An 18,783-nucleotide genomic window follows, 5' to 3' on the forward strand; every position below is an offset into this window, starting at 1 on the left:
AATAGTTTTTTTCCAGCTATTTACACACACGCAGTTAGAAGAAGTTTGCAGGTATCACAGTGCTGTGATGTTCCTCCACAGAGACATACAGACAGAAGGGCGGGGTCTGAGGCCGCCGACCAATCAGGCTCCAGCTCACCTGCCGAAGCTCAGGTCTGGACGTGTAGCCAGAACTTTTCATGTAATAGCGATTACAGAATCCTAAAAACGCTCAAACAAAAATCAAACAGGTTTTGTAACTTTTTCCTCAAAGCTTATAAAGATTTAAATCTAAGTAAATGAACCAAAACTAAATACTGCAGCAACAATCTCGTTGGACCACAGGTCACCATCAACGCTTCGCTCTCTGAGGTTTTATCTGTAGAAATCTTCGTGAACGGATAAAATTTGATATTTTTGGAGAACAATTTGGGTTTGAATTTGCACATGTTGTGGATGTGGAGAAAGTTTTAGACATCAGCTGCCGAGTCCTTCAGCTCAATGAAATGAAAATACTTTTTATTTCCCTTCCACTAGAAAAAAAACGTAACAATTTGAAGCCGATATTTTCTATATTTTAATACGCAGTCCTGATTTTTTTTTTTTTTAACTTTACATGTAGATGACAGCATCTCAACCTGCAGACACTGAATCTTTGTAGCTCATCTAACTTGGTAAAAAAAAAAAAAAAAGTTAAAGCTGCCATGTAAACTAATTCTCACACTTTACATCTTTAATGTTCTCATACTGTTTTCTGATCATCACATTCAAGAAAATGAAAGAAAAATCTGAACATTTAGTTTAAATGAGCAACCTTTCCTTTAGTGTCATTTGAATGTTCCTGATCGATCGGTTTGTGTGTGTGAACATTTAAAAAGATCAATAACAACTGTGTCACGTCCAGACCTCAGTCATCACACCCCCTCTGATCCGACTCCCCTCCGCCTCAGCGGTGCCGCCCTGCTGTCCGTCACATTTAGTCCAATAGTTACAACAATTAGTGGTCAGTTCAGTTCTCTGCTGTCCACTCTCCGTCTCCATGACGACCAGGCATGTTTGGTGAGATTTCAGCTTTAAACTTTTTCAGTGACTTTGCTGCTGATACCTGATTGGCTGATGAGCAAGGCGTCAGTTGTAGAAGGGCGTTCTTTCAGTCCTTGTAGTGTGTTTTTTATTGGCCAATGGAGATCATGCAGGTGGGAAAGTGGGCACAGAGCAGGAACTGAGGTCAAGTGTTACCAGTTCATCTAAAGCCTCTGTCAGAGGCACAGGTTCATCGGGACGGGAAATCCCCAGGAGAAAAACTGAATGTACTCAACGTCAAAAAACACACCTCCTCTGGGTGATGTCACCGCCCTCAGAACTCTCCTAGTGCTCCTGAACACACCGCTTTTCAAATATTGTCTGGTTTGTCAGGAGTTCGAGGTATTGAGAGTTCACAGCTGTGTTCACAGCAGCTTAGAAACTGATTCGAATCAGCTTCAACCAAAGCCGATGTGAACGCAGCCTGTAACAAAGTGAGTTTTTTTTTTTTTTTTTTAAACAAACATGCACCACCTCCATCCGTCGGTCCCACCACAACACTTAGGCACAAGCACAGACACACACACACAACAACCCATTTATGGCATAAAAACCAGCAGAGCAGCAGTATGAAGCTCAGCCCGACAGCAGCCCTTCACTCTGGTGAGCCCGACTGCTTTCATCAGATCTAGCAGACCTGCTCCTGCACGGCCACATCGCCTTCATGATGCAGCACAAATCTGATTTGCTTAATTCAGTGTGGAGCGATGGCGCAGATGTTCAAAGAACTGAAGCAAAATGTGACCGTAAGTTTACCAACTTGCACATCACCAGATTAGTCAGCAGGAATGGTAGAAACCTGTTAAAGAACTGGTAAAGGGTCAGTTTACCCAGATTATTGAAACACATTAAATCAGTGTGTCAGTTTGGTTATAAAAGGTCACTGTAGCAGTAGAAACCAATCCTGGTTCAAAAGCCCTGCTGATGAGAAAACCTCTGCCGTATACGCTGCTGATTTAACTTCAGCACTTTGAAAACTGTCGTTCCCACTATAAACAAATCCTGTTCATGTTGGGTGTACTGATCCTGTAAAGGTGTCTGCAGTGAAGATGTGGATTTAAAAAAATAATCAAAACCTCTACTTTAAATGAAAGAAAAGCATTGTGGGTACAACCATCTCCTGCATCCAGAAACTCAAAATGAATAGCAGTCAGATCCGCCGTGTTGGCTACAGCAGAGGTAGCAAGTGCTTCGGTCACCATGGTTATGCCTCCCATGACATCACATATCTCTGCACTGCTTCCTGTTTACCTTCTAATTTCTCATCTGACCTGCAGTGTCACCATGGTGCAGAAAGGGGTCAGAATTTGTTGCTATGACAACTGCTTAGATCCAATCAAGAGAAAAATATTTGTGTCATCAAAAAGATAAAGTACTTTAAGTTTTCTGATAAATACAAACCAATACAGAAGAAAGCGGTGACGTTGTGATTTCTCTTGACTGGATCAGGAAGCTGCATTACCATGGCAACACATGCAAGTGAATAAGTAACAAAAATAACTAGACTGAGTGGCAACTTCCTTCAAGTGTTATGTTTGCTAAGTAGCAGCTGTCAGAGCTACTAAGCCATCACTGAGGCACTGACGTGAAATGATTCTGAACCTCCTCGTCATGGCGTTTCCGGTTTGAGGCATCGTTGTGGAGCTGGTTTCATTCACATGGGGTGGAAGAGTAACGTGCAGTCCTCCCTCTCTGCGGACGTGATGATGCTTGGGAGCAGCGGCAAAGAGCCTTTTGGCAAGGCACCACCAGTCCTTAAGTAGCAAGAGACAATCTTCTGGTCCAGACGCAGCTGGCGGGGGATGCTGTCGAACGGCTTCGGGTCCAAGTCCAAGATGGAGACAGAGTAGGAGAAAGCCGGAGGTCTGAAGTCTCTGAGCTGCCTCTGTGTGGAGAGACTAGAGGAGAGAAGGAGGATTTAGAGATTAGCCGATGTCTCCATCTGCTGGAGTCATTTCAGCATCACATGCTGCTCTCGCTACAATCAGTTCCGCTTCTACCGATTTTAATCATCCATCACCTGAAACAACCAGACTGCTCTGAGGATGTCATTGCCTTTTTCAGAACTTCGTGAATCAAACTAGAAATCTTCAGCGGGAAAAAAAGTTCACTAATATTCACACTAAATGTGTAGGGATTATGCGGGTTTACATAAATCTGAAGAAAAATAATCCCTGAAATGATGGTGAAAATGTGTTGCAGCAACTTTTAAAGCTTAAACACACACACTAAACTGTTTTCAACACTCAGCCACAGCAACGAGAAGTCGCCTCACACTTACTTTTGATTGCTAAGCTGGTCTGTTGTTATAGGAGCGGTTATCTTTATAATCTGTCATCTACACAGTGCTGATTTTAAACAATGACACAGCATCTTTCCATACGACCGAAAGAACAGCTGATATCATCAAGCATGTGACAAAGACTTTGTGTGTCTCTTAAACACATTAACATTCATTTCTGAAGCTTTCCCATTGACAGGATTGTACTTAGAGGAAAAAAAAAACTGATGTGAAAAGAAATGGTCCTCTTTATGTGCAAAAACTAAAAACCTTTTATTAATTTCTCAACGGGCACTAAGAACATTCGTAGTCTTCCAGAACTGGAAATCAAAGAACTCATGTCCCATCACTACCTGGTCGGACTTCAAGTCAGACCACATCATAATAGAAATAAAATAATGCTCACAAGAGGAAACATATCTGCCTCTGAAGCCTCCTTCCTGAATTATATTACCAGAAACAAAACTTGCCTATCTTGTCCCACTGGCTGTAAATTATCCTGTCTCATATCAGTTTTGTTCTGTTTGATTCACATTTTGTATCTTTTGGTTAGAGAGAATAATCTGCGGCTGAATTCTTACCCTTCAGCATCACCCTCCTCTGCATCACCAGGCACAAGGGTAACCATGATGGAGCAGTCCTTGGCTGTCATGGCAATCCGATACTGATGGACCTGCAGAGAAAGCAGAGCAGCGAGTCGTCTAAGCTCAGATGATTTGAACTGAACCGGCAACACATTTCCACATCTGTGTGAGCAGAGCAACTGCAAACCATCCGACCTTAGCAGCAGCGAACTCCACAGAGCCGTCGTCCTCCATCGAACATTTCTGCACCTTCTCCAAGAAGGCCTCATTATATGGTCCGTCTATCTGGAGACGAGTCCTGACACAGACAGGAAGTGACATCAGAGACCAATTTAACTTGCACAACACACATCTGTCAGCGTTCTGGTTCACCGAGTTCTACCTCTCTTTGGGGAAGTCCTGCAGGTGTTGTTCTACTTGGCGGTACAGAGGGTAAAGTCCTTCTATGTCCAACGTGTCCAACATCTGAGTCTGAAGGATTCTGGACAAAACGCTGTCTCTGGGTAAACCCTGAGAGCCTGGACACACACAGACAGGTCGGGAAGGATTCAGCTCATCTTCAGGATTTACTCCTACTCTGTAAACTTCAGGTTTAAATAAAGTTTCTCAGCATCAGAAAATAAACTGGAAAATCAGGTTTTCCGTCTTGTGTTTATATTATCAGATTCATGTGTAGATAAACAAAAACATCTACAGCCTGAAGTGAGCTTTGTTTCTCCAGCACAAACATCTGTGAAGGGGGAGGAGGAGGCTGCTACCAGATCTGTTAACTGGTTTCATAACCTTCAACTGGTGGTTTTACATGAGAACATGCAAATCATCCCAAAAATCACCAAACTGAGATGAATCACGAGTTCTGTAATTATTATACTGAGGAGTCACATGTCATAGTTATATCTTCATGTGACAATTACAAATGTGGATGTGTGCGAGGCTGGAGAGAGAACAAAACAATAATAATGAAGAGGAAAATGTAAGAAAGGTAAATCCTGTAAAGCAGATGTCGTTAACATGGTAAGAGCTCAGAGGAAGCAGCAAAGATCCCTCAGGATTAAAGTCCTCTGTTAGGACCAGGACCACAGCAGCAGCTTAGTTGGTACACTTCTACTTCTAGTTTCTGGTGTGATTTAATTATTTTCTTCAGCATCAGGAAATACCCAGTTTACAAACCCAGAAAACCACAAATGATCATCGTAGAAGCCTTTTCTTCTTGGACGAAGGAAAAAAATAGAGTAACCAATAAAACTGTAAAATCAAAACCTCTACTTTAAATGAAAGCAAAGCATTGTGGGTACAACCATCTCCTGCATCCAGAGACTGAATGATTAGCAGTCAGATCCGCCGTGTTGGTAGCGAGTGCGTCGGTCACCATGGTTATGTCTCGCATGACATCACATATCTCGCCATCGCTTCCTGTTTACCTTCTAATTTCTCACCTCACCTGCAGGATCAAGTGCTCCTGACCTGCGATTCTGGTTCACACAAGTTACATGCAAAGTTGGAGGGTTTACACACAAAATGTGGAAGTAGCTGGTGCATTTGTTGACTTCTCTGCTCAGATACAGCAGTGAAAACAGCGAGTTCTCCCTCCATCAACTTTCCTGATCATTCTGACAAACAAGGTTTATTGTGTCATTTTTATGATGACACCTCTACTTGCTGGAAAACATTTTTGGTTGTATTTGACAAATTAAAACCTTCTATATTTTCTTTTATAGTACTGGTTTCATGCGCTTAAAATCCAGCATAATTCAAATATCCCTGGTTTCTCAACTGCCCTCACTACCGGTGTAACTCCAGCATATTATAAAAGCTGAGAGGAGAAGTTTACCATTGATATTGCAGAGTTTATGGGATACTGTTATAAATATAGCAGAGCAGGAGAGAAGCACTTTTGATGTGGACATGGTCAAATTTAAAGCAACATTATGTAAAGTTTGAACCTTAAAACTCATTCATTTACAGCACTGTCACACGCTAGCAACTCGATATCGACACACTGGCTGTTTTGAACGTGCACCATCTTCAAACTTTACGTAGTGTTGCTTTAATTTTGACCATGTCCACTTTTACTGGTTGGAGAGATCTCAGAGAGGAGACGAGATGCAAGGCGGCAGCTGGTTAGTCGTCATTAGCGGCTCCAAAGTTCAGTAGTGTTGTTTTTAAGGATTCATCCAACTTGGTACAGTCATTGTTTTTATTCTGTGATGTTGTAAAACAGCTTGTGTTTTGAAAGTGATACATAAAAATTTATTATTATTATTATTATTATTATTATTATTATTATTATTATTATTATTATTATTAATAATAATCATAATATTATTATTAAAGGAAAGATATAAACACAGTGATGAAAAACCATTAGACTGGTAAACTGGTAAACAGCTTCTGACCGTGGCAAATCCTGTCTTTGAACTGGCTAGCTTCACAGAAGCTCCGCTCTTCGCCTCCTCTGTCAGTCACCACTCCTCCATCTCCTCCTCCTCCACCACTCAGCAGAGCGTTCATCAGGACCTACAGAAAGAGGTTCAGCTGTGAGGCTTTAGAGTCTAAAACCTGCTTTTCATTTGACATATTAAACTGTCTCCATGAAAACATTTAACTGACACAAATCACTGACTTATGAATGAAATTTCCTCTTCTTTCCTTGTTTTTGTAGCTCCTTGTAGGTATCAGTAGTGTGATGGTGTTTTTTGCCACTCCTTCCACCCAAGTGCAAATCACATTATCTGGAAAAGGTCATTTACCTGAATGAAGTCATTCAAGACTGCTTTGCTGGTCATTTGACTGTTGATTCGATTGTTTCCACACAGGAAGTAAGGTCTGAGGTGATGCAGCAGTGAGTTCATGTCGGGCGAGTCGTCACTGCCCTCCTTACTGCTGTAAACACACTGACCACCCTGAAACACACACAGACGCTTCACTGACTGTCCGATAAGACTGGTATCTTCTATAAAACAGGTTTTCAGACGTGCGACTGAGGGCAGACTTCGGTGTACGGGTCTCTGATTAAACAGGTCATGATATCCGATTTTTCACCAGAAGTATTAACTTTGTTTATTCGTTCATTTAAAAAGTCATTTAAAAAGTCACTTTAAAAGTCGTAAACTTCACAATAACCTGGACAAGCAGCTTCACAACGAGGCTGTTTTAACAGAGAAAAGTCACTGAAGCAACATTATAGTTGCTGCATCTTACCTTAAATATTTTGAAGTTGTTTTGAGGTTCTTGTATCAGGTGTATGATGGCAAAGTGCATTCTTTGTCTGTTCCTACACAACACAAACAAAAGAGCAGTGATACAGCAGCAGAAAGTAAACAGGCAGAAACCCCAAAACATTTTCAGTTTATAGAAAACGTTTCTATTATTTAGAAGGAAGGTTTGGAAGAAAATGTGAATGACACTTGCATTGTGGCATGTTTGTTTCCAATCTTTCCTACAAGTCATTTGTTTTCTTGTTGACCTTGTTGGCTAACGTCACGTAAACAGCCTCTCAAATGTTACACAAATTAATGGCAAGCCCAAATGTTTATTCCTTCAGCTTTATTTAACAATATCTAACCCTAAACGCTCGGTTGTTTCTGTCTTGTCATTTCTGATGTTTTTTCCACACCTGCCTGCGCTGTCATCTCAATCACACAGAGGGAATGTTAACACCAATCCTCTGGGTACACGAATACCAATCAAGCATGTCCACCAGGTTGTTGAAAAAACAGCAAATCATGCCAGCTTAGTTTTTTTTTTTTTTTAAATAAAAACACATGGATAATTCTTTCTAGGAAGCCGAATGGTCGTCTCAGTGGACTGAATTACACAGAAATGTGTTTGTTTTGTCTACACACAAAACGAACGGCCTCCTAAAGCTACATAATCTTCAACATCCGCTGGATACCACAAACAAAAAGGGGTAATGAGCTCATTAGAAATTTCTCAAACAGGATTTTCTACTCCTTGATATCAGCATATCATATTACAAATAATGTGTCTGTAAAACACAAGAAACCTCTGATAAAATAAGCAAGCAAAATCTGAACTGCTTCCTCTGGTACGGTCTGCCAAGTAGGTGATGGAAGGACTGGAAACCTTTGCCTCCAATCCATCCATCAGCAGTCTACTCAGACAAGCAGAGTTTTATCTGCATCCTTTATCCTTCTGGTAGAAGGTACGGCGTTCCAAAGTGCAGTGAATGTGTATTCTATCGTGTTTAATATGGAACCATCACTGCTGGAGAAAGTACAGAGAAAATAGGGAAACATAGAGCGAACGTACCCTGAGAACAGGTCCAGAGGACAATACAGACTGCATCTCTTCCACTTCCCGTTGGCCACCTGCAGACGAAATATGAGAAAAATGTCAAAAGAACAGGTAAAGATTTTAGAAATGATTATATTTAGATTTTTTTGTTGCTTTGTTTTATTTTCCTCTCTGTATCTCATTTGTAAGGATGTAGGCTTCCAGTCATCAATCTCTGAAATCCCTGTTTTTAGGAGAAGAATGATCATTTCAGAGCTGGTGGTGAAGCTGAAGTGGTTTCTAATGACTGCTGAGCCAGTGTGTCTGTGAACAGATGTTGTAAAAAGATGGCTGACTGCAAGAATATGTAAACCAATTTGTCTGTTTAGCGTAAAAAATAATTCAAATGGTAAAACTGCATGAATATAATACTGCAGGTCTGACTAAATCTTTCTATTACATTTAGCTTTGTTTATTCCCATTTTTATTTATCATCCTTTCCCCTTATGGCCTTATTTTGTTTTATTTACCTCCAACATGTTTGGAAATGGAGGATGAAGGGAGAGGAATTCAGCAGCAACTAAATCCTGTTTGTTTCTTAAATGGTTTTAATGGTATGATACAGAGACTAACTGGTAAAGGTAAAAATAAACGTGGGAATCAGAAAGCTCAAATTGAGAATGCATAGCTAGTTAGACAGAAAAAACACAAACCAGAAAAATATTATGTCCTGTCATCAAGTTGACTAAACCTGGGGGACATTTGTCCATAAAATAGATCAAAGACAATAAAAAGCATCAGACTTTTGCTACTCTGCATTTTACCAGATGCACGTCAAAGGCTGAGGTGGATTCAAAACCATTTAAGTAAAACAGGGATTAGATTTTTTAAACCAGAGAATCCATAAAAGAGAGTAGAGCCCTCTTGTTGTGTTGTAATGTGTGTGTGTGTGTGTGGTATTATATTTACCTTGTAGTGCTGGTGCATGCAGTAGCGGCACACTTTGGTCTTTATGTCTTTGCTGACGTGTTTGGGGGACGGCAGGAAGCCACATTTAGGCTGAAAACACACCACACACAAAACAGCTGCTGACAAACACACACTCAAGGTCATGTGACCTGTTGTTTGGCCAGTTTTTCTGCATGATGAGGATTCAAGTCCGAGGTAAAAGATTTCCAACGGCGTGGCTGTTTTAAACTGACATGCTGACATAAATGGAAACCTTTTGCTTGTTTTTTTTTTAAGCTGCACTCCTCCAAAAAAGTTTTTTTTTCCAATTTTTCCTTTAAAACAAAACCCATGATGCTGTATGTGTGTGTACCTTGATCTCGATGCAGAGTGGGGGGGTGTGTGTTGGCTGGTGCACAGCTGGAGACGTCAGGTTGGGCAGGCAGAGCGCGCAGCCGCTGTAGATGTCCATCACCTTATCACAGCGCCAAGCTGATGCACACAGAAAAAGCCATTCATGAGCCGGATATCAGCAGAGAGCAGCCACCGATAGCAACTCCTATCATTTGAATTTTCTTTTTCAAATTTGATATCTCAAAAAGGGAAAGTTATTTTACTCATGGCATAACGTGTAAGGGCGCATTCACATCACCCCAGTTTAGGTGGCTTTAAACAAACTCTGGCCTGCCTCCATCGGTGGAGCAGTGTGAAGGTGTAGTAGAACTCTGGTGTGGTTGGCTTACAGTGAAAGCACACGGATCATGCAGACAGACATGTGATGTAAGACGTGTCGTTGAGCAACTTGTTGGATAATTTGCTGCCTCTCCTGCTGCTCATATTGGACAGATTCTGGTGCAAACCATATAGATTTGAACACCAAGGTAAAAACAGCAACCCGAGATGTTTACTCTCAGTGAACGAGCCACTGGCCAATCAGTGAGCCAGATTTTCTTATTCTTCTTCTTGGTCAGTGGTCATTTCAGGGAAAATCACCCCCCAGCTGTTGTAACTGCATGAAGTTGTCCAGGCATGGTGGTCTTTACTTGAGTAAAGTGCAGCGTGAAAGCAAAGCAAACTAAACATGGTGGGAAGAGCCCCGGTCCTTCCTGGAGTGAATGCTGCTGATTCTGTTTCCGTGTTGGCTTCAGCTTCATGATGTTACTAAGTCAATCGTCTCGGTCTTACCCGGCCTTTGATGCTGAACTTTGATGGATAGTTGTCGCACAAACTCCAGAGGTAGTTTGACCACTTCCTGTAGAGAAAATAAAGACACTGGTTTGTGGACTGAACATTTCTGTGCTCAGCTGCTTGGTTTCGATTTAAAAACAACAACACTGCAGGTGGTGAGCTCATCACACGATTATTAACAAACTGGTGTCACCGAGCCATTCTTTAACTTAACACTAAAGCTATTTCATCCTTTTACCAATTCTGGGAATTACATTTTCCATTTTGGTAGCACATACCATTTAATAAATGACTTTCATATGACTACAGACCACATGTTAGGAGCTGTTTGTTTGTGCTCTGGAACTGACACAAGACAGATGCATCAGAAATAGAAGCTAAAATAAGGAAGCATCTGACCTGGGAAATGTTGCTCATGTGCTAACAACCCTCCCAACTTCATTACTGTAACTCCTTTTCTTCTTTTCTCCTTCACTCTGCATCGTTTTCTAGTTTAAAAATCCCAGTTTTGGAAAAAAAATGAATTTATATTATGATTAAAATTTTAGCAGGAGTCAAACTTCACAAACAGTGATTAAAACGAGCTTTTCGTGACACATTCATCCACGCTGACAGCGCTGTTTTATTCTGCACCATGGACATTCTGGGACTAAACAAAGCAGTAGTATAAACTGATCATCTTCCTCCCCATTTCTCTGGAAAAGGTCATCAGAGAGGCTTTCAAACATTTGACACACACACAAAAAAAAAGCTATTGACGGGATGCAGCCTGAATGTATGTGGAAAATGAAAGACAAAGTAACAGAGTCTTCCTCCTGACGACTCAAGCCAGTCATCGCTGCTCTGAACTTATTTTTAGGGCAGACAGTGTGAACGGGCAGACAGTGTGAACGGCCATTTCAGGAAAAACACAAATGGAGCAACTTTCAGAAAGTCGCTGGTTTATTTTTAAATGAGATGCAACCATTGTAACATTACTGATTATTATTATTTCCTGCTACAATAAACTCTTTCCCGTTTCAGGGTATTATTCACGAAAGAATAAATAAAACAGCCGAATGAGGTTCCTGAAGCCCTGAAAAAGTTTTTTTTTTTTGTTTTTTTTTTTTTTTTAACAGCCAGGGCCACTGGGCTTGTTTGTCTTCTTCCTCCAAGCTTGTTGTTTATGATGACCGTGTGTAACAAAGCCCATGCAGACATTATGTAACCTACTTTATTTCCTCCACGCTAGTTTATAGGAACAACCCAACATGCCTCTCTGATGTTTGAAATGAGTAGAGAATAAAAAATTGCCATTATTTCTTCATTACTTGCACTTATATTACAAGATTACATTTGATTCAGTTGCAACTGTTTTAAGCTCCTGAAGGAACAGAAATGAAGGAACATGCTCAACTCTGTTTACAGAAGTTTTGATGCAAAACAAAACACTTTTTCCTTTGTGTATTAAAAAGGAAATTTTAAAAAAGCCTTTACACATGAGCAGAAAATGCAAATAGGACTGGAAATGATGTAGTATGCGTGCCAGGCAGTGGGCAGTGAAACGTTGCAACGACACACCCCCTGTATGCACCACATCCTCATCAGACCAGAAGAATTTCAAGAATAAGAATTCCATGAATTCTAAGTCCTAGAATTCATGGTGTGAACAAACAGGTCGTTGTTGTTTTACCAAGCTGTTCTGGAGAGACTTGAGAGATACAGCGTCACAGCTTGGTTCGGTAGCCTTGCTGGGAAACAAAAATAAGCTGCTACGCTTATTAAAAACTACATGGAAAATCACAGACGTTACAGGTCACGTGTCCACGCAGACCATCTCTGAACAGGCTTCTCACAGACTAGCCCTTAAAATAATCAATATGACCCATGTTCTCCACAGAGAGTACAAGCTGCTGCCGTCAGGGAGGAGGTGGAGTCCCTCGATGCAGACTCCAATATAATTGTTGATTGAATGTTGTCATTCAGTTCATGGCTGCAGCTGGTGATGAAAGCCCAAGACAGATTTCTCCTAGTGGGACAATAAAGTTAATCTTGATCTTGAAGATGACAGTTACTTGTGTCTTGATTATCTGGCACACGTAATCTCTGCATCTTCACTGGCGACATAAATGTTGCACGAGAAGCAGGTTTTGTTTTAAGAGACCAAATAACTTTAAAAGATGTCGTACTGTTTGCGAGTGTAAACAGGGCTTGAGTGCACAAGTGCAAGATGATGTGACAGACGTCATTGCCATAAGATTCCAGTTCACGTTTACACGGACAGGGTTTACCTTGTGTTTCAAGATCATTTAACTCTGGAGCCCATTTTCAAACCCTTGCGGTTTTGTCTTATGGTGTAAACAAAAGGCCAAAACTCGACAGAGAACTTTTGTGTTTCACTGTCTCAGTGCCGTCATGTAAATGGGGCCTGAGATGTTCAGCATCATAACTCCATATGACCAAAGAACAGTGAAAATCTCATTTGTTGCTGCCCTTTAATCTCTGGGAGCTTCCTCAGAAAAAGTGTTTGGTTCATCTAAAACAAACGCTGGTACCTTTGTACTGTTACTGTGGTTGATTTGAGCTGATGCAGAAGCTCCATCACACCCACAAAGACTTCTTTAGAGTTTAACTTGCATTGAGATGTGAAACTAGTAGCATCCACCCTTGGCTTGTTCCAGACTAAATTATTCAAATGGCAGGTTGGGGTTGTTTTATTTTATCTATCTGTATTTGTTAGTCTTATAACTCAGTGGTCACAAATGTGCTGTAATATATTGAGCATCCTCATTGTGAGGATTTAGATGTTGTTGTTTGCTCCAATATTTAAAGTAATTGTAGATTAAATATCCAAAAAGATACAAAGAAACACAAATGGTATGAACCCAACAGTGTCTTACCCCGCTATGGATGAACTTCTCCCCCAGCAGGCTGCTCATCACGTTGGAGCTGAAGTCAACGATGTTCTGGATCTGCCTGTACGCCTGTTCTGCTGTCTGCACCACAAACACACACAAACAGACAAGCTGAACTCCCAGGTAAACACCAGGAGACATCCTGTTCTGGAATTTAAGTCAAGTGTGTGTCGGACAACATAAATAGAGGCTGCTGGCATGACCGTGATATCAATCTGCATGATGCTCATGTTTAAAGTTGACCGAGGATGTAGGTCATCTGTAAGACTCAAACACAGCCCTTGTGTATTTGAAGTGCCAATGGTTACCACGGCAACCATCAACCAGCACTATAATCAAGGTCAGCAGGTTAATTAACTCAAACTGGATTATAAAGAAGTTCATGATTTTTTTTTTTACCTACAGTTTAGAACAGAAAAAAAAAACATTAAGAAAAGATTGAGAACCAAACGTGTTTGAGGTTCTGGAGTAGTAGAGGAATAAATCAATAACAGCCTGTTCTCTGGATGATTCCACTAACAATGGTAATAAATCCAGATTCAGATGCCGTTTCCTGCTAGTCCGGGTATTCAAAGTGAATTCCGAGTAACATTAGCTGACGAGCAGGAACTTTTTATTCTGGGGCGGGTGGGACTATATGTGGGTATATATTTAGATCAGAAACTATGTCCTGAAGCCTGTAGTCTGACCCAAATGTAGAATCAACTGGTACTGAAATCAGTTCTATGGAAATGAAGCAGCCTGCTGACAGGAACCACAGGCTGAAGCTCGTCTACTGCTCATCCAACCATGTCAGCTAACAACTGTTTTCTTCTCTCTCTTATAGATCTCAGACTCCACAGTTCAGTTACAAACATAAGCTGTTTGACAGTAAAACCAGTTTAACAGCCTCACTTGTGTGCGCTGCGAGATGCAGCATTAGAGCTGTCTCATTTGACTTGGTAGGGTGTGTACACTTAATAAATAAAGCATTTTGAAACTTCTCAATGACGCGTTTGTTCATGTGTTCATATTTTCAGCTGATACCATCAAACCGTTCCTGCCTGGATGATCTGATCTCATGTGGGTAGTACTGATGTAAATGCACTCAAGTCTGACTGCTCAGACCAAATTCTGATAGAGTCTGAGATCCAGCTGTTTGCTGCAGAAATGAAACAAACATGGTTTTTGCTCAGTTTTTCCCCATTTCTGCAGCAACAGTGAACACAACAGGACACAGTGTAACCCCATCCCTTCATGTCTTCATGGCTCACAGACTGGTTGTTACCACTGCTGCTTATTATTTGCACACAGAGCAATATCTGATCGCAAGAGCTAACTGGAGACACTGGCTTAGTCTATATGAAGGACAGTGTTTTGCACAAATGTCCAGGTGAACATCTGAAACACCTGGTTGGTAAAGTTAAAGCAGTCCAGAACTCTGTTGTTCATGAGTGCACATTTACAACACGAGGTAAATATTCTGCAAATCTGAGACATGGCGTGTACCTGTGGTGGATTTTCAGAGTCTTCTGCCGGATACTTGAGCAAACGTAAAACTCTGGAGAGCTGCAAGAATAAGAAAGGAACACAATTAGGAAAACTGGCTGAGGATCATTTAAACAGACCATTATGCAAAAAAATACTAACTCCCCTCCCATGCCTATGTTCAGGCGTAAAGTCACAATCAAGTCAAAACCTGAGAAAAACCAGAACCCTGGCATTTTGCTTTGGACTGCAAATCTAAAAAAACGTGTTCAAGGAGGCGTTCAGGTTTCCAGAGTTAAAGTACATCACTCTAAAAAGTTCTCCAGGCTCTTCCCTTTTTATCGCCACCTGACTGTGGATGATGCTGCATTCGCTGTGACTCGGAAGAGGAACCTAAACTCTCTTCTTCTTCCTTTTTTGTTTTATTAACATCAGATCTCATCATTTGTTATTTAGTTCACTTGAATAAATAATTGAGCCGATAATGATCTACCAGTAATTTGGTTAGTGTTTTATATTCTGAGGAGGATTATCTGATTTCTCAAACTGACTTTCTTTAATGTTTTTCCAGTCTGAAGCTGAGAGTTTAGGCTTCCTATCTGAACAAATATCAGCAAAGTATTGGTGAAAGGAAAGCTCAAAGTTTATGAAGTTGGTATGTGTTAAAGGAATTATGACAAGGTCTCAGTGGCATTACAAAACTGGCCTGCGAGTTACTTTCTGCAACTTGGGCCAGTTTAATACCACTCGCAATGAGATTGTGGCTAAAAGAGAAACCTGCAGCCCATCAGATTCAGTGCACCTCTTTCTTTTACAACAAAGCAGCTTAAACTCACTCTGGTCCAGGCTGCAGGAAGTTGCAGCTCAAACCAAAATGAAAGAGACCAAAACAACAAAGAATAATAAACAACATTTTTCTAAAGAGTAACAACTATTGTTCCCAAAAACAAAAATATAATTAGATTAAATAAAAAATTGTCTAAAACTGAACTCCAATGATGTGTTTTACTATGTTCAAGCTGTTCCAGAACAAATCTTAACATATATCTGAACCACAGAACATCTCAGTCAGACTCAAACAGTTTTTTCCACAGTGCGACAAGAACAGAAAGTCCATCCTGCAATGTCCAGGGTGTGTCAGGAAAAATACTTTAGTAGGCTTTCAAAGCAAGTGATGTTTTTTTTAAGCCAACAAATGTGTGTGTCAGCACAAGTTTGGTCAAGCGTCTCTGACTCAAGACATTTCAAACAATGCATTGCAAACTGTTTAAATTTCCTACAATGGCTCCTTTCAGCATCCGGGCGTGAGCAGCTGAACAGCATTAATAATTCTGAGAATATGTCAACAGAACAAATATCAGACTGAGGAATGACAAAAAGCAAACAGCAAATCCATTTCCCCTCAGTGTGAATCAACGCATGCGAAGATCCAGTAATCACATCCGTCACCTCGTGCAACCTTAGTTTCAAATCATACATGGAATATTTTTTTGTGCAAAAGACACAAGTTGTCTGGTTTAATCCCATCACAGCAATACTCTCCTTCCCAAAACTTCTTGTTCTGCACATCTCACATTATTCAATCCAATATCTAACCATTTTCTCTTATAGCAGGCCTGAAGCATGCCGATGCAATCCTTTGGAACAAACATGTTTAACCATTTCTTAGAATGAAACCCGTCAAAAAGCAAACAGAGATCTGCCAACCATGAAAACAAGCATGAAGAACGCCACAACACATCAGGGAATCAGATTTTTGGTAAAACACTGATGATAAAAAAAAATCTTTTATTTTAATTTTTGTCAATTTGTTGTAAAATCCCAAAATGACTTTTTATACCTGGATGGAAAACTTCAAATGAAGCAAACTACTGAATGTTCATATCCAATATCTGTCCTTAAAGATTTTAATGAATTATAAATGTGATGTTGCCAAAAGGTAGATGAGAGATTTTGATTTAGCCAAATCTGTGTTTAGGCAACATTTAACAATTCATGTGGTAAATTGGGGATGAAAAGAAAAACAAGTTTTAAAAAAATGTAAGGAAATACAACGTGCATAAAAGCCGGTTCATGGAAAGTATGACTAACTTGTGTTGACAGTTTTCCCTATTATCTGAAACATTTCAACACTCGAGATGTGAATCACGTCCTCGTTCTTCATTCATCATGTGTCAACACCAGTCCCATTAACGCCAACTTTCTCTCGGCGGACATGAAGCAAGAGGGACGTGTCAGTGTACGCAGCAATTTTCCGGTCTAATGCGGTCAGATCTTCGTGAAAAAGCCAAACAGATTTGGTGTCTTCTCCAGTGTCAGATAACAGAAAGATGCGACCGGTTAGCGGCCCAGAGAACTGCTGCTGTGGCCAAGTATGTTCCAACAGCTGCTGGGTGTAAACACTGGGGGAGATGCTAACAGCCGGCAGTTGTCAGGAATTTACATTTGTTGTCCTAAAACCAGATCAATAATGCGCGAGTCTGACACGAGACACTTCTAAATGTTTTCGCAGTTATTAACGGAGGTATAAACGTTATTGCTCCTGGTTAACAACAGCTTTCATTAGCTGGAACGACTAGCTAACTAAGCTATCAAACATTGGCTAATGGCAAGGACGATTTATAAAGTCGTGTCAGCTGGCATTTCATCCCTCATTATTAACTAATTTATTCAGTGAATGCAGGAAAGGTTAAATGAGCAACAACATCGGGCTGTGGCTTACTATGTATTAGAAAAGACTGAAGAGGACGCTGTGTGTCAGTTCTCCAGCTTTAGCAGAACTTGACTTAGCTTCTTGTTAGCATAGCTTATTTACCTGTACGTGAGAGACCACCAGACTCTTGTTTCCTTCTCCGTGATACTTCCAGTCGTTTTCATCCATTTTGTCCAGTTCCATCACACAAGCGACGATAAACTGAGCTCCCGTCAAGGACCAGAAAGGACACACGACAGCACAGTGACACACAAGTACTGCGACTGAGCCTGCTGGCAGCTAGCACTGAAATTTAGCAGTCCTGCAAGTGAAGCAACAATGAACGCTGACTAATACGTCACTACGAGTAACCGGAAGTTCAAAAATAAAAATAAACTAGATTCTATTAAACTTCGTCCATAGACTGCAGATTTGTTTTGTGTTTCCTTGTTTGTTTGTTTGTTTGGTTGTTTTTTAGACCCCTTAACTCTGATTTGTAAATCATTCAAACATAAAAATAAAATGCTCTTAACTCAATGGATGAGCCAGTACTGTGTCAACAATTAACAGCAAAGAATCTATTTTGAATTGGATTTTTAGGTTTGTTAGTAGCACTCTGTCAAAAACACAATTTTTCCCATTTCTTTAGTTGCATCAATGAAAAATGCCACAAACAACGTAGCTTGACATAAAACAAGACATTTCTTCACCAACGTCATTTTCCAAAGAGCTATCACATGAAAAGTTGGCAGATCTGTCACAAACTTGTATGAGTGTATCTTTAATTAGTCTCACCTGGAGTTTTTTTAATAACAATGCCAAAGACTTATCTTAAATAGAACTTATCTTATTATGACTATTATTATGACAACTTGTTTTGTTCTTTTTTATATATATTCCAGTTTTCTTTCTAGTTTTTTTGTTTTTTCCATTTTGTATTTTTATTAATTTTAGTTCAATTAATTTTGGTTAGTAGATTTTTTTTTTATCCTATTTATTTAATTTTATTTATACTTATTTTATGTAATCATTTATTTAGATGGCTTGCTACAGATTGAAATGTTTGTTTCATTCTTTCACTGCAAAAAAAAAAAAAATTAAATTGTCTCTTTATATATATTATCTTTTATATTGAAGCTTCTGTGAGCGTTGTTCCAGTTTAACCTGTCTACCTTGACTTCCGCTCTCGCGAGCACGTTGACGGTCCGCCCCCTGCTGCCGCGAGACGCCGTTGCTCCGCTGTGATTGGTCAGCGCTCACACGAACAGGGTGTGAAAGAGGGTGAAGGAAACGCTCCATATGCCTTATTTTCAGAGAACTGTGATGAGATAATTGAGGAACAACTAAACAAATACAGTAGCTCATGTGATTAACTGGTAACGTCTGTACTTGTATAACAAAACACTTTTAAAGAAAAAATACTTTTTTGTT

General features: G+C 40.2%; 1 protein-coding gene across 1 annotated transcript; it reads right to left on the reverse strand.

Moving 5' to 3' along the window:
* Positions 1-588: 588 nt before the first annotated feature.
* Positions 589-17,686, reverse strand: ippk (inositol 1,3,4,5,6-pentakisphosphate 2-kinase). The gene is made up of 14 exons (XM_041981299.1): positions 17,476-17,686; positions 14,682-14,741; positions 13,179-13,274; positions 10,297-10,363; positions 9,485-9,603; positions 9,133-9,222; positions 8,200-8,258; positions 7,129-7,201; positions 6,678-6,830; positions 6,324-6,444; positions 4,310-4,445; positions 4,123-4,225; positions 3,925-4,016; positions 589-2,960 (listed from the first exon to the last, which is right to left on the reverse strand). The coding sequence occupies exons 1-14, from the start codon at positions 17,554-17,556 to the stop codon at positions 2,717-2,719; spliced, it is 1,494 nt and encodes a 497-aa protein (XP_041837233.1). The 5' UTR covers positions 17,557-17,686; the 3' UTR covers positions 589-2,716.
* Positions 17,687-18,783: the final 1,097 nt, after the last annotated feature.

Source organism: Melanotaenia boesemani, chromosome 3 (assembly GCF_017639745.1).
Source record: "Melanotaenia boesemani isolate fMelBoe1 chromosome 3, fMelBoe1.pri, whole genome shotgun sequence".
NCBI lineage: Eukaryota > Metazoa > Chordata > Actinopteri > Atheriniformes > Melanotaeniidae > Melanotaenia > Melanotaenia boesemani.

Excerpts from the sequence above, each read along its gene's own strand:
- ippk (XM_041981299.1), bottom strand. The coding sequence starts at position 17,556 with ATGGAACTGGACAAAATGGATGAAAACGACTGGAAGTATCACGGAGAA. Across the intron at positions 7,202-8,199 it reads CCTCTGGACCTGTTCTCAGG|GAACAGACAAAGAATGCACT; the intron begins GTACGTTCGCTC and ends TGTGTTGTGTAG. Across the intron at positions 4,446-6,323 it reads CAAAGACAGGATTTGCCACG|GCTCTCAGGGTTTACCCAGA; the intron begins GTCAGAAGCTGT and ends GTGTGTGTCCAG.